Source organism: Cupressus sempervirens, chromosome 3 (assembly GCF_028749045.1).
Source record: "Cupressus sempervirens isolate cs-2001-9-10 chromosome 3, ASM2874904v1, whole genome shotgun sequence".
Taxonomy (NCBI): Eukaryota; Viridiplantae; Streptophyta; class Pinopsida; order Cupressales; family Cupressaceae; genus Cupressus; species Cupressus sempervirens.
In genome coordinates, this window is record NC_143120.1 from 575,006,529 (window position 1) to 575,031,003 (window position 24,475).

A 24,475-nucleotide genomic window follows, 5' to 3' on the forward strand; every position below is an offset into this window, starting at 1 on the left:
TAATTTAATACCATGAATTACATATCATAGCAAAATCCTAGATGATGCTACCTTAGGAATCCAAGGTTCCCAACTCTCAGTTTCTTCTCAGTAGTTGTCTCTCTGATTAGAGCTTTTAGCAAAATTAACTTTGATTCCTTCAATAAAGTTATACTATTTTGGTAAATGTCGAATGGCAATTAGGGTTTAGACTCCAGAAAAATAAAATGTGGTGAACCTATTCATAAATAATTAATCTCTTCTATTCAACATCTCTTGCTTTTTTCGAACTCTGAAAGAATTGTCTTTTTATTTTATTTATTCAGGAACATAAATTTAATGCTCTTGTGTGTAAAGAATACTTGAATTTTATGTCATGGATGATACTGACGACAATTAGTTTTCAATTCCATATTTTACCTTTCAAACAGAAACTCAAGTTTTTACTGACACACTTGCACACAGTCATACCAAAATGGAGCATACATTTACACCCACACATGCACACACATATAGCATACATACATATGTATATAAAGATTTCATACTTATATATGCCTACAATGTATTTGACCAGTGTTTCCTATTTCTTTTTATTTTTCTAGGATAAGGTCTGCTTCGGGTTTGGAAAGAATCGATGTATATTTCTTGAGGATTAGATCTGTTTTAATCTCATAATTGGTTTATGCACAGCTGTTTGATATTGGAAACAAGTTCCACAAAGCAAAACAAAGTATTTCACATCTTAAAAAGCAAAGTCCACTTTGTGAGCATGGAAGGGGAAGGCTACAAAGTGTCAAAAAGGTACAGTTTAATTGCAAATATACATTTTAAGTACTTCACTAACATTTAATCTAATGTTTACTTCATGCTCAAAGGATGGACCTAACAAAGGACGATTATTCTATGGATGCCCATTGCAAGTAGATTCTTGCTTGTTCAGTTGGGCTGATAAAAGAAAAGTAGACACAGGTAAGAATCATTATAGATGTAATATTATAAATTTCTATATAATTTCTAGTGGATAACCATGAAATTTCTTTCTGCAAAATTGTGTTATATCAGATTTAACTTTCGTACATGATCATTTCTATTCTCAGCATTTATAGATAATTCTGAAAGGTTTGATAATTGGTCAACTGACGAGATGGAACATGCATTTAGTTGCTTCCATGTAGACTTATATACAAATTGCGAATTGTTTACTCGGTATGGGTTCAAACACAAATTATGAGATATTTTCTAGTCATACTTCTGATTGGTCATTTATTACTGCCATCTATTTTGAATACTTAATATTTTAATTTATGGTTCCTAGGAAGATTGGAAATTCTTTTTCTAAGAAGAGAAGGCATGATGAATATGAAAATGGGGAAGAGGTTTCTGGACGTAATAAAAGTTCCACTTACTTGAAGTTGGGCAGCTCAACGAATCACAAAAGATCAAGTCACTCAAAGTAAGGCTATTGTTTATGAGTTTTCATCCATGTGAAATTTTAAGATCCATAATTACAAAATGTATTCTGTAGCTAAGATAACCAGACAAATCATAAGTTTACACTAAATGTATGTGTATTTTATGCTGCCTGTCATCTAAATAATTTTCTTAGGAGATCAATTTGCATTATTATTATGTTACTTAAGTAACTGCAAATTATAGTAGGTACTTGGTTTATTATCATGGTTGTTCATATTTGTTTGTTTGAAAGAACTTTCTATGTTCTCCCACTATATTATTCACCCAGTGGTTCATGATTAGTGACCGCATTGCTCATAAATTAAGCTTTATTTGCCATTCTAGTTATCTTGTCAAAATTGTTTAGCTTCACCTCCTTTTCTTCTAGTCTTCTATTCAAAAGGCTTGCTTGTCTGTTGGACAAAGTAGATATTTTCACCAAGGCCATTAATATTTCTCCCAAAGACACATTTGTCATTCAACCCATTGATCAAAAGTGACTGTTTTCAATTAATTAAATGCTAGTAGAATCTGCAAATAAGTTGAATAAGTTTGAAGGAGTTCTCTTAGAAAGGTTTTGACTCAGCAATAACTCAGCCGATCCCAAAATTATGAAAACTCAGAATTGCCAAAAACTTACTGAAAAAATCGACACTTCTATCAAACATTTGCAAATATATAATTTTTAAAAAATAATAATACTATAAACACTATATAATAATATTATAATATAAATACTGTATTACCATATTATAATATTTTTTTGATCGGTAAAACGCCCTAGGCCATGTATTTTATTAATATTAATATTATTTCTTACAATTCTTTCCCCTCCGTTCACTGTGGGCACCAAAGGAAAAGGAGGCAAGAAAAACCTCTGGTATCGCCCAGGACAATTGGCCAGATCCAAACAAAAAAGTACAGACTGTTACATTCACGGTGTCATCAAAATAGAAGTTGATCTGCTTTGCAGATGATGTCATTATTACATGTTTCAGTTTTGTTACATACATTAAAAATGATACAATTTACAAATATTTCATAATAATAACAATGCCTCTACCAGCTGTATCCACATTGTTTCTGATAGGTGTTAATGGCTGTATTGAAAGTGTCCCTCATTCTTCCATTTAAGCATGTAAGTTTCTGCAAGAACAAAACTTTACTGCACTTAAAACAAAGGTTAGTGCCAGGCAATAGATCGTCAATTCTACATAAGAAACTGGACTTTATCAACAATACCATATAAACAATATTGACTATTCACAGGAATAGCTACCCTTTCAAACAGTGACAACTATTCCCAGTTTATATGAGTTATCAATCCTCTGCGAAACAAAACTGTTAGCAAGGAAAAAGTCATCTGATTTACTTGAGCCTCAAAAAATCTGCAGGCTTATCTTGTTAAAATATCAAAGGTGAAAAGGATGCAACTAGATAAATTTACCAGAGAGGATGTAGATTCCATCAAACTGTAAAGTCCAAAATAAACTCATTAAACCACTTTTAACTATATTGCAGCTTGATGTGAGATACAATCCTTTTACTTTCATCTTTATGTATTATATCAGCTAAGATAAGTTAACCTCTTTACATTAGAACTTATTTAACCAACCTGAGATACCCTGCCCACATTTAAGAAGGTTATCCTGCTTCAAATGAAGGTATGTATTTTGTGATGACCATATAATTCTGTCAGAAAACATATTTGTCACTGAGAGTTCTTCCTTGAAAATGATCCTATTCGCCCGAGGAGCAGTGGCAACCGCACTGACAGTTGGATAGATTGAAGCCCAATCACTATCAAACTACAACCTTCCTTTGTATTTGAGAGGGGCAGCTCCCTCGTAAGGTTGGGGTATTTAGTATTTCTGTGTACTTTTTACCTGAAAGTACATAAGGGAAACAAGAGAAACCTTAAGAAAATACGTAACTTAAACCTCAACAGTAGACATACAAATACTAGTTGAGATACTCAAACAGATAATGATTAAAAAAGGGTTTTCAGCACATTTATGCAATAATGACAAAGTAAGAATAATTGTCTTGCTATATGGAATGATAATCTTTTCTATGCATCCACATCAACGTATGAGGAATTGAATGCATTTTGCCAAACCACTTACATAAATCAGAGAGATCATTGGATTTGATGAGTACATAAAGGGATTACCCATCTGACAAGAAAAACCAGTAATAACAACTCATGAACATATTTGAGATGTATGACTAAATGCATTCTTCATTATTTCTTTGAAGATATACAAATTCAAAGACACTCTTACACATGATACAAATCCAAAACTCTCTAGAGAAATTTCTGCATAATTTCCCCTCTGCCAAAAAGTCTTCCCCCATTACATTACAAATGCTCCATATTTATAAGCTCCTTTTGTTGGGTGGATATTTTGAAATTGACAATTTTGGGTAAAATCCAGTTGCAAAATAGGATGATCAGCCATAGTGTGTGAGACAGAGTCTCTCCTACCTTAAAGGGAAGGCTCTCCCTTCTCATTGTTCCTTGGATCAACTCAAAGTAAGCAAGAAGTTGAGAGATTTTGTAAAAGGGTGTTACCAATATTCTTTCCTCTTAGCTTTAGGAAAGAATCCATTTACTCGTGGAGCGAGTAATGGGTAAGATGAAATCTCTAACTACACTTCTATCTAATAGTTGGAACGGTGATACTGATAAACAAACACTAAGTCAAAGGCTAGTTGAAAGTATACCGATTTGGCTTGAAGTCAGGTCATAATTTATTCTAAATGAATAAGCTTTACTATTGCGGCACAAAGATTTCCAGAAGCAAAGATATCCTAATTATTTTGTGAATCAAGAAAGAGATACAATCTACAGACAAAACTTCTAGTCTATATGTCTCTACAACCGCTCCTAGTCAAAGCTTCGGATCTAGTTGCTTTCTAATTCTTTTTCAATTATCAAGAATGCAAAATAACACATGAATCAAAGATAAAAAATTCAAATCATAGTCAAAGCTTCTAACTCGCACAAGTAACAGTTTCGCTCAATCAAAGTTTGGTCTTAATTGATTCTTTGTATTCACTTTTCTTTCAAAATGGTGCTAAACAATCAAAGTTATGCTTGCACAATTTCTCCAGAGCTCTCTTGCATACAATAAAAGATGATTTCACAATAAGAGAACACTTCTTTATATAGGCAAAGGAGTTGAAAAAATGGAGGAAAAAGTGGGAGCAACTCAAGCAACTATGACATAGTCTATACGGTAGACATGAGTAAATGCTCTCTTGATTTTTGAATTCACCTCTTTGTAATCAAAATCATATGTGTCTTTGAACTTCTTCAATGTAATCAACTAAAGTTCTACTTCCACGGCCTTTGCTTTGTGTACAAAATTAATCATATAATGACCGATCGCCAAGGGTTTGGGAGAAGAAATACTGAAACCTAGTCTATGCAAAACATGTTGATTAGATTGAGCCTCCATGAGTTGTTTGGCCAATTTCATTAGAATGATCTTGGCGGTAGCATACGTAGGTAAGGTATATGGTTCTCCTTTGAAATTCCCAACTTTTACATAGGTAAAAGTTGGAAATTAAATAAAGATGCAACCTTATCATTAACCTTATCCCAAGCCTCATTTGACACTCTTTTGATAGACAATTGCTTATCAAACAAACACCAAAAATGTCCAAAAAATGCATCTTGAACTCTCCTATAGTGATACTATTTGTCAAAGTAATTTGATCATAATATTCCCAAACTAGAACTTGAAAATGGTCTCCTTTTGTTGAAAGTCCTAAAAAAGATCCCATAGTAGCAGCAATAGAGACAAGATAATAATTCATATAGAATGGTGCCGATGTTCCTACATTGAGTAGCTGCTCACAAAGTGCAGCGCTGATGAGTTCACCCCAAAAGATATGCTCTTTATTATCAATGATTTGGAAAATGAGCTTATACATCCATGGTTCAATATCACTAGAATCCTTGAGACCACATATTCCACTGAGAAGGATAATTAGGTCTTTGTATTCTGGCTTAAAATTGGATCTATGAATGGTTTTTGGCCATAGTGAGAAATTGTTTCTCTTTGAATCCAAACAATATAAATTAACATATTTATGATAATTTCCCTTATTTGCATTCCATATCTACAAAGATGTTACTTTAGTCAAATCCACACGCTCTGCACTCTGTGACACTTTGAAAATCTGTTCAATAACCTCAAGATCAAGGCTAATAATTACATTTCCATCAACATCCTTGATTGTTTTTGACTTCGGACTAAAATGCTTTGCACATCCTAGAACAAATTCCGTTTCTAGGGCAGCCATAGGAAAGGAAGACACCAAATGAATATTACTCTTTTTGATACGTTTTATTTCATGACTAGCAGGAGCTTCTATCCTTTGGAAGAAATCAATCATATCCTCATGCCTAATCTATGTATTTCACACACTATCAAGAATATATGAGACCTGGGATGGAGTCACATGAGCCAATTCTTTATCATATTGATATTTCATTTTGCCTTTCGATTTTGTAGATGAGGGCATCCCTTGTGCTTGTGCTGCAACATGAAAACTCCAAAATGTGAATAAATCATCAGAGGAAATTGCTTCCATAAAAGCGTTGATTCTTGATCCACAACAAAGCGTGGAAGTATGGATGAGACACTTTGAAGATCTAATGTGATGATCTTGGAAAGAGACAACATGCATATGTAAAGTGTGATATTCTTGCTAAAATAATATTTAATAATTATAAGACACAAAACAATAAGTAATATATATAATAATTATGAATAACTAATAATATTTTTATTTTAAGTAAAGATAGATTAAATAAATACTATTGTAATATATAATGATTAAAGTTATAAATAAATGAAATGATACAACTAAATAATGTTTGTATTTAATAGATGTTATTGTAATATTTAATCTACCTCATACATTTAATATTGTTAAATAAACTAAACACTATAATCTAATAGTATTAAATCTTAAAATTTAATAATGAAATCAAATCATTTCTTAATATTAATAATATATTATTTAATGATCTGGAAGGGGTGTGTCATTTCATTTAATTAGATATAATAGGAAGGTCCAAAGGATTAATTCGAGGATCATCAACAAAAATATATCATTTGATTACGTAAATTTGTCTTATCAACATGGATGAAGAATATGGATCAATAGAATTGGTATCAGAGAAAACAACCTACCAACTTGTGAAAATAAATTTAGAAATATTAAAATAAGAAAGTTGATAAGCGAATCATACATTAATATTTGAATTACAGTACAAGATTGAGCAAAACATGGAATCAACAATAATTATTAGTCCAATTCACTAGCGAACACATCATTCATTGTCGATTATGAGATGCCTGCATATGCTTGATTACTAAAAGATGGATTTTGGTATATCGACAACTCTTTTCCCTTAAATATTCCATTCTCGAGTGAATTCTTAGTTTCTTGAAGGAAGGAATCGATTGTCCTTCCATTATACAACGCATTAGATTTGGAGAGATAACTGCTTAGCAACTGGTCGCTGGGTTATGGCTTCAACGAAAAAGGCCTTCTTTGTCAATGTTGTTTTTCATTAAATATGTGTACAACACAGTTGAAATTGAAATTGGATGATCTGATGGTTCTGCACTTTCAAAACTTTATCTATGGTAGAACATAATAGGATGACATGATCATCTGGAGGACTTACGTCTCCTTAGTCCTACCAACTCCTTTCGTCGCTCCACTATAGCAGACAAGTTTCATAAGGGAAATGATTGAGGAATAGAATATGTATGTACTGACAACTGACAAACATTAACTATTCAAAAACTAAATGAAGGAAAGGATCAACCATATATTAAAAAAAAGAACACCATCTTGTTAGGTTAAGTGTTCAAGGCACTTTCTATTATATAAGGTAGAGGCGAATGGAGGGATAACTGCGGAATAAGGAGAGAACTAAGTTTGAAACAAACAGTGCCTTCCCAGCTAGCTCATGCACCACGTATGTTAGAGGATCCACCAGGTAAGAAGATTATTAAATAATGGGAAATAAAAAAAGATTAGTTGTGGGAGAATTTTACCTATTAATGATACCAATGAATATAGGAGTTAAGAGGAAAATGATTTTGATAAGAAACTACGAAATGAAAAAGAGTTGATCAATTATAGGGAGTAGCATTATAAGGTGACGCCATTATAAAAAGGCAATTGTGCTTCCCATTTACATATTTCCTATGAAACCACTAAATTCTGGATTCATACTCAAACTCGTTATCGAGGATTTGCAAATTGCATTGTGATGATTGGCATTTGCTAGAGCGGATGCTCCTACTGTCTGTATCGGGGCCATCACTACTTCCACCATATCTTATTTTGAACTATGATGAGGATGATCTACCCAATGAGCATTGTTAGTTTGTCACTCCTACATTTGCCTTCTTGGTATTGCAACAAAATGGATGACACAATGACGAGTAAGATGAAAAGTAGAAGAATAATGTCCTACTGCATACACCACGATGATTGAAGTTATGTAGATTCCAAATTATGACAACCGAGAATGGTAAGAGGACACTGATTCAAGTATGAGGTAAGTTTATATAATGAATTTTTTATATATTTTGGTAATAAGTATGACATGTTACGTGTTATAATTTGGATGCAATAAATATGTTAAGCTTATTTCTGTTCATTATATTTATTTATGATAATTAATCAAAAATATCATTAATGATCTGAATAATAAATTTGGTATATTGTACACCATGATTATAGATATTTATATATTTGAGTATAATGTTTTTTGTGACATATCTAAACTAATGTTGTCTAAACTGAAAGATAAAAGTATAAGTAAGTTAGATAAAAATCCCTGTTGGGTCTCAAAAGGAGACATTATTCAAAATATTTGTGCTTAAATTCATGATGGATAGGGATTGTGCACAAGGGGAGGAGTAAATCAGTTGCGTTGGGGCAAGAAAATCTCAATATGGATACAGAGTTGAGGGAGCCCCAAGTTGAGCATGTCCAATCTCGAGAAGCAGTAAATCTACAATCCACATCAAAATTAAACATGTTCCTAGTGGGTAGGTAGTGTGCACAGAGGGAACAGTAAATTGGTTGGGGCAAGAGAATCCCAATATGGATAAAAATCTAAGGGAGCCCCAAGCTGAGTGTGTCCAGACTTGAGCAGCAATAAATCTACCATCCACTATGGAATTATACACCCTATTATAGTACTAGATATAGAAAAGTTGTTAAAAATATGCATCTTCAAGAAATTTTGACTTCAAGACAGGGGAAAGGACCGCGACATTCACGATCAAAGTGGTAAAACATTTCCTTACCTTTTCTTGTTTCAAATTGTAAGCAAGATTATAACATGTATACTATGTGTCTACATCATGTCTTAATACATTAATATGTTTGCTTTGTGTCTTTATGCATTCGTTTGCCTACCTCGTGTTTGCATTGCGTCTTCATGCATTAATGTGTCTACTTTGTGTCTTCATTCATATGTTCTACCATGTTTACTTTGCAAGTATCTAACACATATGCAGGGAAGAAAATTAATTTGAACTATGAATTAATTAAAAATCAAATCAATTGCTTGAGGACAAGCAAATTCGAGAGGGGAGGACTGTGATATCCCCGCTAAAATAATATTTAATAATTATTAAGATACAAAACAATAAGTAATATATATAATAATTATATATAACTTATAATATTTTTATTTCAAGTAAAGATAGATAAATAAATAAATAAATGCTATTGTAATATATAACGATTAAAGTTATAAATAAATGAAATGATATAACTAAATAATGTTTGTATTTAATAGATGTTATTGTAATATTTAATCTACCTCATAAATTTAAGATTGTTAAATAAACTAAATACTATAATCTAATAGTATTAAATCTTAAAATTTAATAATGAAATCAAATCATTTCATTTAATTAGATATAATAGGAAGGTTGAAAGGATTCATTGTTTGAATGAGAAAACACATAATATTATAAGTCATATTACAAAGGAAAAATAAATAATTAAATTTCAATGAACAAATAAAATAAAATATAAATTTACACATTGACAAATACAAAACAAGCGAATTAGTATTGCTAAATACAAACCGATTGAAAGGGACATGGCTTGCAATTTAGAGTAGTCATATATTAATTGCATGTCGAAAATGGGAAGGGAGGAAGGAAAAACAGAGAGACACGGAATCAGGAGAAGACACTGGCAGACACAAGCGTAAGAATCAAACATGAACGAACTGGAACATTAGGTTGAAGGAAATTTCGCAGCACCGAAGTCCCTACTCATTACGCAGGGGAAACTCAGAGTATTGCTGCGGAGGAAGCCCGCACTCATCCGTGAAGAGTTTCTCAGTCATGACATACATACTAGTGAGGAAGGGAATCAACATTCGAGTTGCATATAAAGGAGTTACTATAATGCCTGCAAATAAAGGACCTAGGGTGTCTGCTCGTACCCAATGGTGGTCATCGTACGGGAAGAAGGCATATAAGATAATATATCACCAGAAACCCTAAACCCAACCAGGACAATTTAAACAAAGTTATAACATATTAAGGAAACATTGGAATTTTTGGTTTCTTTAGAGAGAAACACAGGATTGACATTCACTTAAGATGTTTGGGAATGTGAACAAAAATTCTGAATATTTGGTTTCTTTAGAGAGAAACTCAGAATAAAAATATTTCACCAAAGATGATTAAAAATGTTTAAATAGAAGTATAGTTTCTTTAGAGAGAAACTTCTAGTTTCTTTAGAGAGAAACTACAAACAAGAGACAATATATATATTGTAAGGATTAAGCATATGCATATGTCACAGGGCCTTGGTAAAGGAGGGATCTTTACCAAGTGATTAATTGGAGATCTCTAGAGGCCTTAGTTAGATACTCCTTTATGACGATTACTTAATCTGGAAACAATCCCCATTAGAGGGTTGAGCGATTCAAAGGGAGTTTCTTCCAAAGGAGTGATAACGGGTCATACAGGGTAGTCTACATATTATTACTTCATATTTCAATGTGCATTTCATATATTCTTATTTTTCTTATTTTTGCTAACAATTTGATGCAGGGTTGTTCTTCTTAAATACAGATTCAAACAAAGGTTCGTTATAGTGGTATCAGAGCATAATCCTACCACGCTGTGGATAAAGGCTTATGCAAATTTACAAGAGAAGAACAAAGACAACAATGAATGATTTAGCAAACGAAGTAAGGTCATATATGGAGCAAAATAACCAAACCAATCAAACTCTACTAAACCAAACGGAGAAATCAAACCAGGCTCTCCTACAAGCCTTACAAAACATGGGAAATTCAATTAATAATTTAGAAAATCAACCAAACTCGGGGAGAGAAACTAGTTCAATTCATTCAAAAAATAATAATATAGCTTCAAGTTCAAGTCTGCCGCAACCAACATTTCTACCTAGAAGAACAAACTCAAGAGAAGAGGAAGGGGTAGAGCAGCCCTTAACCAGTATAGAAGATATTGCAAGAGCATATGCAGCCTTGGAACCTCACATTCGAGAAGTAGTCTCGTTTAGGGAATTTTGTGCAGATAAAAGAAGAGAAATACCTAGAGGATACATAAATGAAGAACTTAAACGCAAAGTAAGGTCACAATTCCAACCTCTAATGGATTAGAGGAAATGTCAACTCATCAGTGGCTAGAAAACTTAATATATTCTTCATCCTAAATTCTATGACAGGGGAAGAAGCACTCCAATTTGCCATAATCCTTTTGGGAGGAGCAACACATGATTGGTGGACACAAGGGCGTATCTCACTAGGTCATAAAGATGTGAAAATTAACGAAGAGTTCTCCCAAAAACTCATAAACCGATTTGATGAGAAAGATACCGAATGGTACTTCCAAGAGTTGACACATCTTAAGCAAACAGGAGCCCTACAAGAGTATATAAAGAAATTTCAAGAAATTTCAATCATGGTCCCTGATCTATCACAAAAGAGGCTCACTCGAATATTTCTAGGTCTGAAAGAATCTACAAAGACGTTAAAACCCCACAAACCACAAAATCTGGAAGAAGCCATAAGGAAAACCAAAATGATTGAATCTAATAATAAGGAGAGATTCCAGAATTATCCCTCCAAAGCTTTCCCCTGAAGTGAAGGAATCAGCAAGGAAAACCAAGATAAACCATGTTACTTATGCCACAAGCCTTGGAGCTTTGGACACAAATGCCCTCAACAAGAAGAACTAACTCAAAAAAAATTGTGCTTTAAATGTAGAGAACCTTGGGGACGGGGACACCAATGTAAAAGAGGACAAGTAAATCAAATTGAAGAAACAAATAAAAGAATTAGAATGGAGGAATTAGAACAAGGAACCTTGGCCGTCATATCTCAAGACAAGAATAGACCTTTCCAAATCAAAGGTGTGCTTAAGGGAGAACAGGTGATTGCACTAGTGGACACATGAGCTTCTCATGATTTTATCAGCAAACACTTGGTCAAAAAAAGAAGGTAAAAAACTCAAGACTTTGAAGGTTTTAGAGTCAAGTTGTCTGATGGCACATTAGGTCAAGTTGTCTGATGGCACATTAGATCATTACAAAAAGATGGTTACACTAGTAGAAATCACCACAAATGGATATGTTATTAAAAGGAACCTTAATGTAGCTAACATACAAAATGATATCATCCTAGGAATGCCCTTGATCAACTCCCTAGGACGTTTCACCATGGATTGGCCAAATCTGGAAATATGCTTCAAACATGAGGGGAAAGACATAACACTAAGAGGTATGACCGATGGATCAGCAAGGATAGTATCTTGTAATAAAATGGAGAAAATCTTAATACATGGTTAAGGAGAAATGATAGCTCAATGTATGATCTTGGATAATAATCCCACTAAAGAAAAAACATTCCACCTAGAGATTCAACCTATTCTTGAAAAATATAAAAAGGTGTTTGGAGACATACCCCCTAGACTTCCCCCTAAGAGAGGTTTTGAACACACCATTGAATTAGAAGGAGCAAAAGTAGTAATCACTACGCCTTATAGGCATCCCCACAAATATAAAGAAGAAATAGAATAAACTTTCGAGGAACTTTTGGAAATGGGGCATATACAACCAAGTAGTAGCCCTTTTGCATCATCTGTTGTATTAGTAAAAAAGAAAGACGAAACTATGAGGATGTGCATCGATTATCGGGCATTGAATAAGAAGACCATAAAAAATAGATACCCTATCCCTAGAATTGATGAGCTAATGGATGAATTACATGGAGCACGTTATTTCTCCAAGATCGTTTTAAGATCATGTGCCTACTTTGCATCTCCCGTTTGGCACAACAATGAAGAGGTTGTTCACTGTATTTTATTAATGTGATTGTCTATAGCATTTCAGCCCCATTCGCTTCAATTTCACATTGGCAATTCCACATTTTGCATGCTTGTAAATGCCACACGGTCACTAGTAGAGTTTGTTGAATTTATTCTTATGCCACGAAAATATTTACCAACTTCAGCTTCTTGATATCTCTCTAGATAGGGCTTGGATTGGCTATGACTCCACCCTATTCCTTCACTTCCATAGTCTTTCCGATATACATCGTGTGCTCAAAGCTAGGAGAAAGCTCTACCCCCTTCCCATTGAAGGTCTACTTGGACGAGGACCCCACTAAATCACAAGTTGTTGAGTTAAAGTAGACACAGGGGCTTGGGGCAGATCTCAATTGTGATGGGAAGCGGGACATCATTAGGGACCTGAGAGTTGTTATTCGGGATTCCCATCCTCCTGGTTGGGAAGCTAGGACAAATGGTGAGGCGAGAGCAAGGGGTGTGTGCGTGCAATGCGGAGTGCCACAGTGATTCCTTACTTGTCCATTGTTGGAATGGTAGTGGTTCCTTATGGTCCTTGCTTGGTCTTTTTTAGGATGCTCTTGGTCCTGCAGATATTCTCTTCATCACTGAGACTCATGAGAGCCACACTGTCCTCTTGTAGATGTCTCTGGTCATCGGTGGTTATCTGCTTTTAGGGATGAGATCTAGTGGGGTCAGGTGGGGTTGCTTGTTTGGTCAGGGGCCATCTTGTTAGCATGACTTCTGTTGCTCATTTTGATTGCTATGCTAGGTTCATGTGGATCTGTGTCAATCGGATGCCACATTACGGTGACATCGTCATCGCGGTTTGCTACTTTGTGCCGGCCTCTTTCTATGCTATTCACGACCTTGAGGATGGGGACCCTTTTGAGGATCTTCTTGTGCTCATTGCTAGTTTTTTTGCCATGGGTGATGTCCTCGTCTTAGGTGATTTTAATGCATAGGCCAGAGATTCCCTTCCATGATCGTGGGTTCGATTTTGTTTGTTTTATGGAGATGGACCTAGGCACTGTGGACTTGCAGTGACTCTTTGTAGATTGCTAGGATCCATATAGTAAATATGGCCGCCATCTTCTTCAGCTATGCGAGTCCTCTAACTTGGTGATTTTGATGGAGCTTCCTTGTCTTTTGGGTTTTGAGCATTTCACTTGCTAGCCCCACTACAGGGGTAGTTGATTATGCTCTCACTTGTGCCTCGTTTATCCCCTCTATTAGTCACTTCACTATCTCTCCCCTCCCTCTAGCCGACCATACCCTCCTCAGCTTCGCCCTTTGGGTTTCCACCCCCTCTAACCCCTCCACCCTTTCTACCTCCTTGCTCATGCCCCCTTCCCCCTTGGGGCAGCCCCTGCTTCTATCACCCTCTCCACTTGCGCCACTTGTACCTCCTTTTGCTTTGTTGAGAGCGATTGTGACCTCTTACTCAACCACCTTAGACAGCTCCTCCCCATTGACTCTTTTATCAAACCCATGGATGTGCCCTCCATGTTTAGCTCGCTCTCTTTCGTGATGTGGGAGTTTTCTCTTCTCTCAATCCCCAACTGCAACTCCCCCCTTTCCCACCACCCCCAACGTAGTAGTCCCTGTCTCTTGAATCAGTGGTTCAATGAGGAATACAAGTCCTTTCACAACTTGATTCGCTTAACCTTTTCCAGTTCCTCCCTCAGACTTTCTCTGATGAAGCTTGACTACTGCCACCATCTTTGCCACAAGAAATAGAGTTTTATCGCTATGTAGTGTAGATCTCTTTGTGCCTCTCTTCTTCGGTCTCTGCAATGCTTTTGGTGTACATTTTTCTCTCGCCATCCATCTCCCCCCTCCACTCTAGATCATAGCACGCTGATTTTCCACACCTCCATTCTAATGAGATCCTCAACTAACCTGACTTCACCTCACGCCATCCTAGTTGCCGCCTCTTCACCTTATCCAACCTTATTGGGGCCGTAAGATATATGAGCAATAGCAAGTGTGCGAATGTGGAAGGATTCTTGGTAGAGCTTTTCAAGCTTGATTTCACAATTTTGGGCTTCTTTCTCATGATGCTCTTTAACAAGGTTGTTTGTATTGGCTTTTCCTGACTCTTGGGCACAACACATCATCCATTCGTTTTACAAGACTTGGTTGGTTTCGGTCCCCGACAACTACAAGATTATCATGATTGGGCATATTTTTGCCAAACTCTATGCCACAATGCTGATCACTATTGTATCTAGGGAGCTTGATCTTCGACATTGTCAGGCCAGGGGCAAGCTAGTTTTTGTACGGATTTCTAGACCACAGGTCATATTTTGACTTTATGGACTATCATTGAGGAGGCTCGACATCACTTGACAAAGGTCTACTGCTATTTTGTACGCTTTCGTAAAGCCTTTGACTTTGTTCCTCAAATAACTCTGTTCGAGAGACTTTTAGAGACCCTTCTAATTGCTATCATGAGGCTTTATGAGTGTGTGGATGGTAAGTTTAAGACTCAACATGGTTTTTCGGATCTTATTTAGAGCACCATAGGGGTGAAGTATGGTTGTCCTCTCTCCCCTACTTTCTCTAGCATCTACATTGATAAGCTGGAGTCCTTCCTTTAGGATATCTTATCCCATGGGGATAGTTTCTACTTATACCAGATCCTAATATCCATTTTGCTGACGACGTGGTTCTTTTGGCTTCTTCTCCTATAGGGATCCAATGGATTCTCGATGGCTTCGCCTCCTTTTTTGATGCGAGACAGTTAGTTGTGAACTTGGGCAATACCCCAATGATGGCCTTCACTGTTTGAAGACCTCTCACGTGCACTTTTATTTTGAGAGTCATGAGGTTGAGATCACCTCTTCTTATACTTATTTGGGTGTCAAGTTCTTCAGGCCCTGTTTCAACTTGAGACTTGATATGTAGCCTCAGGTTAACAAGGGCTTGGGTTCACTTTGTATGCTTGAGTGACAATGCTTCAGACACCACTTCTAGGACACCACGATCAAGATGTTACTCTTGGACTTTTTGGTTAGATCTACTGTTCTCTATGACTCTACTTTTTGGGGGCCCTCTCTCTTGGAGTTCAATTAGGCTTCGGTTGAGAGAGTCTAGATCCTTATGCTTCAACGTATCCTCAGATGTCATAGATCCACTCTCCACAATACCATTTTGGCCAAGTTTGGTGCTCATTTCTTTACGTTGGGGACCATCTTTGTTATGGTTTAGTTTGTTCATTGGTTACGGGGCTTTGTTGACTCCTCGGAGGGTTGCGATAGATACTCCTACTTAGCTTACTACTCTTTTGTGGAGTTTGTCGGGTCCGACTCTGTTGGCAGGGTCTGTGTTGGTTTGCTCATGCTTTTGCTTTTCTTAGTTCGATTTGGATCTTGATTGATCATCTTCCCCCATTTTAGATCTCCCTAGACACCCCTACTCACCTCCTTCCTTCCTGCCAGGATCTGAACAAGATCGTCAAGGATGATAGCTATAGACAATACATGATCACAACTTGGATAAACCCTTCGAGGGGTCTCCGACTAAGGATGGCCTTCTACGCTGAGTTCTACATGGATACTCATGAGGAGATCATTGTTCGCCCTTGGTACCTCACTCGCTGTTGGACCTATGCTCTTCTCATCTCTTTGCGTTCTTTCAGGATGGGCTTGCACTAGATTTACATTCAGATGGAGCATCAGTTTGCCAGGGATGATAGGATCTACTGCCTCCTCTCTCTCAAGGAGGTGGAGTCTGAGACACATTTTGTTTTTCATTGCTCTATTTATTACGAGATCAGGGGGAGATTTTATTGCTTATTTAGAGGGTGCAAGAGCCTATCCTCCTTTTTCAGATACATCAACCAATGGTTCATAGACACTTTATTTGCAGGAAGCCTTGTAGCTCCCTGTGCATATTCTCCATGTCCCAGTGCCCCTGCAATAAGACTCTGACCAACTCATCACCTCCTTCACATCGGTGATTCCTGCCCGAGGGATGAAGAGGCCGCTCATTCTTCCCTCTACTTCTTAGTGTCACACCATATTTGTGAGGCCTCACTGCAGGTACACTCGACAACTCCACCCTACCTCTAGTGGTTCGTTGAGACAACACATGACTTGCACTCGTCTTCGCCTTAGGCCTTATCCTCCGATTCTTGGGTGCTTCTCACTTGTGACAAGTACTTAGGCTCTTCTCCTTGCTTCTCGCATCTTGTTTTGTTTTGTTTTTTTCATGAACACCATTTCGTCGTCCCGCTAGTTGAGCTTACCCAAGAACCAGAGGAGATCTCATATGTCCTCTAGTTCTTGGGTAACCAAAGGAGATACAAGACTTCATATTTGTTTTGTTAAAAAAAAGTATAAAGGAATTCATTCTCATTGTTCAACATTAAAAAAAGGATGTAAAAGTAGAAGTTTGAGTAACTTTTACCTAGATTGAATGTATCTCCTCCGATTCTTGGGTAACCAAAGGAGATATGAGATCTCATATCTGTTATGTAGGAAGAAAGTATAAAATAAGTCATTCTCATTGTTCAACATTAAAAAAAAAGATGTAAAAGTACAAGTTTGAGTAACTTTTACCTAGATTGAATGTTATTTATGTTGCCTTACATATATCTTGCACAAAGAGGTTCCTTTGCACAAATCTGAGATCTCAATCTTAAGTATATAGCTGCTTTCTAAGAGCATGCTTCTGTTTTCTCCATAACTAGTTAGAGCCCATACAAAACCTTTTTATTGGCCTTGGACCATGAGTATAATTGGGGTTCTAGCTTTAGGAAAGAACTTGATGGTGTAATGAACTATGAAACTAATGGTGCCATTGTCGATCAATGATTTCTTATATTGAACGATATTTGTCATGCCACTATATATGGTAATATTCATATAAAATGGTAAGATCCATATAAAATGCATTTCAAATGTAACATGATAATTGAATAGAAATATAATTAAATAAATTGACTAGAATAGCATAGTTTAACCCTAAAATGTAAGCCTCGTGTTTAGGAAAAAAAAGTCCTACAATATTATTCACATCAATTAGCGTACATTAGTAATACAAAAATGTACTGAAAGTGAATTCGAGTATGTATATTTTTAGATCATATTCGCAAACCTAATAGTAAAATGCCAAAAAGAGTTTGCATGATTGGGAATAAAAAGTACTAACTTGGAAACATGAAATTCCTCAAATTTTCTCTTTGAACCCACCATAACCTTATTAACATGCTCAAGGATGCTCTAATATTATGTGACTTTCAACTATAGCTGTGTACAACTTGGTAGGAAAAAGGTTTTTTCACGTAAAGTAAATCCTAATTTTTGTTCACATTTCCTTGTATTTTTTGTGTCAAATGAGTTTTGGCATTGGACTCACTGAATATTAGCATTGGCTTGTGGTAAAGCTCTTCAAAAACCTGCTTGTCAAAAACTTGCAAGTAAACATGGGAAAAATTTGGCATGAAATGAAACTTGCCTGAAAATGTTAATAAGTATGTTACATCCCAATTTTTGACCCAATTTAAAATGTTCGTATAGCCCTTGAGGTTTCACGTGAAGTCAGTTGATTGTTGAAATTTGTTATAATCACGTGAAATGGTAAGATGGTTAATCGTTATAGTTTCATATGAAGATGGCATGCTAGTTAACCGTTATGATGATATTTTAAAGCTATTGCGGATAGTTGGTTATTTATAATGAATTCATGAGAATTGAAAAGGCGGTTAGCCATTATGATCATTTATGAATAATAACGTGTTGTGGTAATACGATTTAACTGTGGAGAATTTCCTTGTAGGGAGCATGTTAAAGGGGTGGAAGCATTGTTAGAAAAGAATTGGGCACAGGGTCATCACCATCACTGGGCAGATGGGTATGAATCTTGAATCACCATGGTTGAGGACCTAGTAACTACATAACAGGATACACACATTGGACATGCATGAGCTAGTTGGACAATCAATAAAACCTAAAACATTTTAACATAATCAAAATACGTACCTATAATGGTTTATGTTGACATTCTTATCACTTCAAAATAATACATATATATATGTATGTGCACATAGGTATAAAAGTATGGTGCTATCATAGTATTAATTTATACAAGCTCAAATCTATTAAAATACATATACCTAAATATGTGTGTACCTTGAGAAGATATGAAGATAAGATAGTCTTCCAATTAATACGCGTATTTAGATATGCATACCTTATTAGGTACGACCTGGGATAAATATAATATAATATCACCATTCGAAATTATATATATATATATATACATATAACTTAATAAATTATTCCTTTTGATTTAGTAACCTTTAAATGCTTATAAATTACTTGTCTTTATAAGGGGTGAGAATGTACACTTGGCATCTTTTATCGGTGATTCAAGAAGATTTGTTTATATTCTTTTATAACTTGCCAAAGAGTCATGGCTTTGTGGAAGCCTTTGTATTTCCTTCGAATGCCTTCTTTATATAGAAGTCGAAGTTCTGCATATATACAACTGCTCTCTTTTTATTCTTTTATCTTTATTGCTGCGAATGTTGGAGGACAAAATGTAGTCATTATTTATCTGAGCTCTACACGTTGGAATATGCATATCAAGAATAGCTGGCTATATAGAGTCGAGCCAAGCTCCATGTCTTCTTGATTAGATTATGTGGTCAGCCATTTCAATTCATAAATGTTATATATTTGCATTCGATAATACAACAATAAGAACTATGTCATTGAATTCCATGTATCATTATTGAAATTGCTATATTGAATAGAATATTTGATGAACCCATCCTTTTCACGTTAAGTCAAAATCAATTATATATGCTATGTTCAGATGTCTCTTGTTACAGTCAGATCCCAGAATCAAACTATTTCTTGCAAGTCCTTAAAGAGAGGTTCTCGGGTCATAAAAACTATAGTATGACACTACTAAAATTATATTTTTCTTTAGACCAGCTGAGGTTCAGCAAAAGAGTTGGATTACTTTAGGAATTGACACTTAAGACTCACCTAGCCAAATGACCAAGAAAGAGGGTGAAGAGGTGAGAGAAAATCTACAAGAACAAGAAACTAGAATCAGAAGCAATTCAATAAATTGATTACATTTTAAAAAAAGAATTATTAAATAGCTCATGCATGTCCAATTCATATACTCTATTGTCAAGTTGAGTGGTGGGATTGAGTACCAAGATGCTCAATGGCTGACAAGGTGTTCCATGTCTATTTCGGGTAGAGAGGGTCTTTTTAGTTAGAAAAAGTGTGGGGATAAGTTTAAGGTCCGAGGTTGGGAGGCTAAACCCCTAACAATGTTTCCCTTCTCCACAAGATGTCAGGATGTGCATCAGACAAAGATAGGTTGAGCATTCAAACATTTATTGATAACAGGTATTTTACTTTTATGATGTTTATTCAAGTAGAAGATAAGATGGATTGATTTATATCATCGTTTCAGTTATTTCCTTAAATTAAATTAACTCTTCTCATCAATGTAAGTGGCAACCAGTTAGATTGGTTGATCTTATTTATGAATATGGAATATATCTATATGCAAGAGATAGGTTTATCTTATGGATTGTTATTTCAGTCTTTCATTTATTTGAATAATGAATATGAGCGCATTTTCTAACTGAATTTCATTGCCATAATTAGTAATGGAAGGAACAATGGTATTTGATGCTCTAAATGATGCAATGGTATTTGATGCCCTAATTGATACAGTGGTATTTGATGCCCTAAATGATACAATAATATTTGTTGCCCTAATTGATACAATGGTATTTGATGCCCTAATTGATACAATGGTATTTGATGCCCTAAATGATATAGTGATTGATAAGTAGGAGATGATTTCCACAGCTAGTCAAATTGTGATGTGAATATCAGGATTTAACTGTGTGATTTTGAGTCAAACTCGATGACCCATGTTTCATGAGTAGTGATTCAACACGAATCCATCTCTCATGAGAATAAATGGAACACTTAGCACTCATTGGATCTAGGTGATGCTCACAGGGGTGAAGCACCGGGACTTCCCGGGAGGTCACCCATCCCAGTACTACTCCAGCCTGAGCGCGCTTAACTACGGAGTTTCCTCCACAGTTAAACCCAAAGCTTGCAACCCCATTTGCAAAACCTTCACCAAGTGTTGTGCCTTATGAACCATTCATTAGAAAGCCCCTTAAGCTCATCAATTGATAAGTAGGAGATGATTTCCACAGCTAGTCAAATTGTGATGTGAATATCAGGATTTAACTGTGTGATTTTGAGTCAAACTCGATGACCCATGTTTCATGAGTAGTGATTCAACACGAATCCATCTCTCATGAGAATAAATGGAACACTTAGCACTCATTGGATCTAGGTGATGCTCACAGGGGTGAAGCACCGGGACTTCCCGGGAGGTCACCCATCCCAGTACTACTCCAGCCTGAGCGCGCTTAACTACGGAGTTTCCTCCACAGTTAAACCCAAAGCTTGCAACCCCATTTGCAAAACCTTCACCAAGTGTTGTGCCTTATGAACCATTCATTAGAAACCAAGTGAAGGTTTTGCAAATGGGGTTGCAAGCTTTGGGTTTAACTGTGGAGGAAACTCCGTAGTTAAGCGCGCTCAGGCTGGAGTAGTACTGGGATGGGTGACCTCCCGGGAAGTCCCGGTGCTTCACCCCTGTGAGCATCACCTAGATCCAATGAGTGCTAAGTGTTCCATTTATTCTCATGAGAGATGGATTCGTGTTGAATCACTACTCATGAAACATGGGTCATCGAGTTTGACTCAAAATCACACAGTTAAATCCTGATATTCACATCACAATTTGACTAGCTGTGGAAATCATCTCCTACTTATCAATTGATGAGCTTAAGGGGCTTTCTAATGAATGGTTCATAAGGCACAACACTTGGTGAAGGTTTTGCAAATGGGGTTGCAAGCTTTGGGTTTAACTGTGGAGGAAACTCCGTAGTTAAGCGCGCTCAGGCTGGAGTAGTACTGGGATGGGTGACCTCCCGGGAAGTCCCGGTGCTTCACCCCTGTGAGCATCACCTAGATCCAATGAGTGCTAAGTGTTCCATTTATTCTCATGAGAGATGGATTCGTGTTGAATCACTACTCATGAAACATGGGTCATCGAGTTTGACTCAAAATCACACAGTTAAATCCTGATATTCACATCACAATTTGACTAGCTGTGGAAATCATCTCCTACTTATCAATTGATGAGCTTAAGGGGCTTTCTAATGAATGGTTCATAAGGCACAACACTTGGTGAAGGTTTTGCAAATGGGGTTGCAAGCTTTGGGTTTAACTGTGGAGGAAACTCCGTAGTTAAGCGCGCTCAGGCTGGAGTAGTACTGGGATGGGTGACCTCCCGGGAAGTCCCGGTGCTTCACCCCTGTGAGCATCACCTAGATCCAATGAGTGCTAAGTGTTCCATTTATTCTCATGAGAGATGGATTCGTGTTGAATCACTACTCATGAAACATGGGTCATCGAGTTTGACTCAAAATCACACAGTTAAATCCTGATATTCACATCACAATTTGACTAGCTGTGGAAATCATCTCCTACTTATCAATTGATGAGCTTAAGGGGCTTTCTAATGAATGGTTCATAAGGCACAACACTTGGTGAAGGTTTTGCAAATGGGGTTGCAAGCTTTGGGTTTAACTGTGGAGGAAACTCCGTAGTTAAGCGCGCTCAGGCTGGAGTAGTACTGGGATGGGTGACCTCCCGGGAAGTCCCGGTGCTTCACCCCTGTGAGCATCACCTAGATCCAATGAGTGCTAAGTGTTCCATTTATTCTCATGAGAGATGGATTCGTGTTGAATCACTACTCATGAAACATGGGTCATCGAGTTTGACTCAAAATCACACAGTTAAATCCTGATATTCACATCACAATTTGACTAGCTGTGGAAATCATCTCCTACTTATCAATTGATGAGCTTAAGGGGCTTTCTAATGAATGGTTCATAAGGCACAACACTTGGTGAAGGTTTTGCAAATGGGGTTGCAAGCTTTGGGTTTAACTGTGGAGGAAACTCCGTAGTTAAGCGCGCTCAGGCTGGAGTAGTACTGGGATGGGTGACCTCCCGGGAAGTCCCGGTGCTTCACCCCTGTGAGCATCACCTAGATCCAATGAGTGCTAAGTGTTCCATTTATTCTCATGAGAGATGGATTCGTGTTGAATCACTACTCATGAAACATGGGTCATCGAGTTTGACTCAAAATCACACAGTTAAATCCTGATATTCACATCACAATTTGACTAGCTGTGGAAATCATCTCCTACTTATCAATTGATGAGCTTAAGGGGCTTTCTAATGAATGGTTCATAAGGCACAACACTTGGTGAAGGTTTTGCAAATGGGGTTGCAAGCTTTGGGTTTAACTGTGGAGGAAACTCCGTAGTTAAGCGCGCTCAGGCTGGAGTAGTACTGGGATGGGTGACCTCCCGGGAAGTCCCGGTGCTTCACCCCTGTGAGCATCACCTATATCCAATGAGTGCTAAGTGTTCCATTTATTCTCATGAGAGATGGATTCGTGTTGAATCACTACTCATGAAACATGGGTCATCGAGTTTGACTCAAAATCACACAGTTAAATCCTGATATTCACATCACAATTTGACTAGCTGTGGAAATCATCTCCTACTTATCAATTGATGAGCTTAAGGGGCTTTCTAATGAATGGTTCATAAGGCACAACACTTGGTGAAGGTTTTGCAAATGGGGTTGCAAGCTTTGGGTTTAACTGTGGAGGAAACTCCGTAGTTAAGCGCGCTCAGGCTGGAGTAGTACTGGGATGGGTGACCTCCCGGGAAGTCCCGGTGCTTCACCCCTGTGAGCATCACCTAGATCCAATGAGTGCTAAGTGTTCCATTTATTCTCATGAGAGATGGATTCGTGTTGAATCACTACTCATGAAACATGGGTCATCGAGTTTGACTCAAAATCACACAGTTAAATCCTGATATTCACATCACAATTTGACTAGCTGTGGAAATCATCTCCTACTTATCAATTGATGAGCTTAAGGGGCTTTCTAATGAATGGTTCATAAGGCACAACACTTGGTGAAGGTTTTGCAAATGGGGTTGCAAGCTTTGGGTTTAACTGTGGAGGAAACTCCGTAGTTAAGCGCGCTCAGGCTGGAGTAGTACTGGGATGGGTGACCTCCCGGGAAGTCCCGGTGCTTCACCCCTGTGAGCATCACCTAGATCCAATGAGTGCTAAGTGTTCCATTTATTCTCATGAGAGATGGATTCGTGTTGAATCACTACTCATGAAACATGGGTCATCGAGTTTGACTCAAAATCACACAGTTAAATCCTGATATTCACATCACAATTTGACTAGCTGTGGAAATCATCTCCTACTTATCAATTGATGAGCTTAAGGGGCTTTCTAATGAATGGTTCATAAGGCACAACACTTGGTGAAGGTTTTGCAAATGGGGTTGCAAGCTTTGGGTTTAACTGTGGAGGAAACTCCGTAGTTAAGCGCGCTCAGGCTGGAGTAGTACTGGGATGGGTGACCTCCCGGGAAGTCCCGGTGCTTCACCCCTGTGAGCATCACCTAGATCCAATGAGTGCTAAGTGTTCCATTTATTCTCATGAGAGATGGATTCGTGTTGAATCACTACTCATGAAACATGGGTCATCGAGTT

General features: G+C 36.9%; 1 protein-coding gene across 2 annotated transcripts in view; it reads left to right on the top strand.

The window, feature by feature from the left end:
• The window catches only part of LOC149567729 (uncharacterized), a 379,835-nt gene that overhangs the window by 128,109 nt on the left and 227,251 nt on the right, over positions 1-24,475 (top strand). For both annotated transcript variants that reach the window (XM_089820995.1, XM_089820994.1), the window contains 4 exons: positions 673-783; positions 858-951; positions 1,080-1,188; positions 1,298-1,435. In XM_089820995.1, coding sequence (XP_089677121.1) covers positions 673-783; positions 858-951; positions 1,080-1,188; positions 1,298-1,435 — 452 coding nt within the window. The remainder of the gene's footprint in view (positions 1-672; positions 784-857; positions 952-1,079; positions 1,189-1,297; positions 1,436-24,475) is intronic.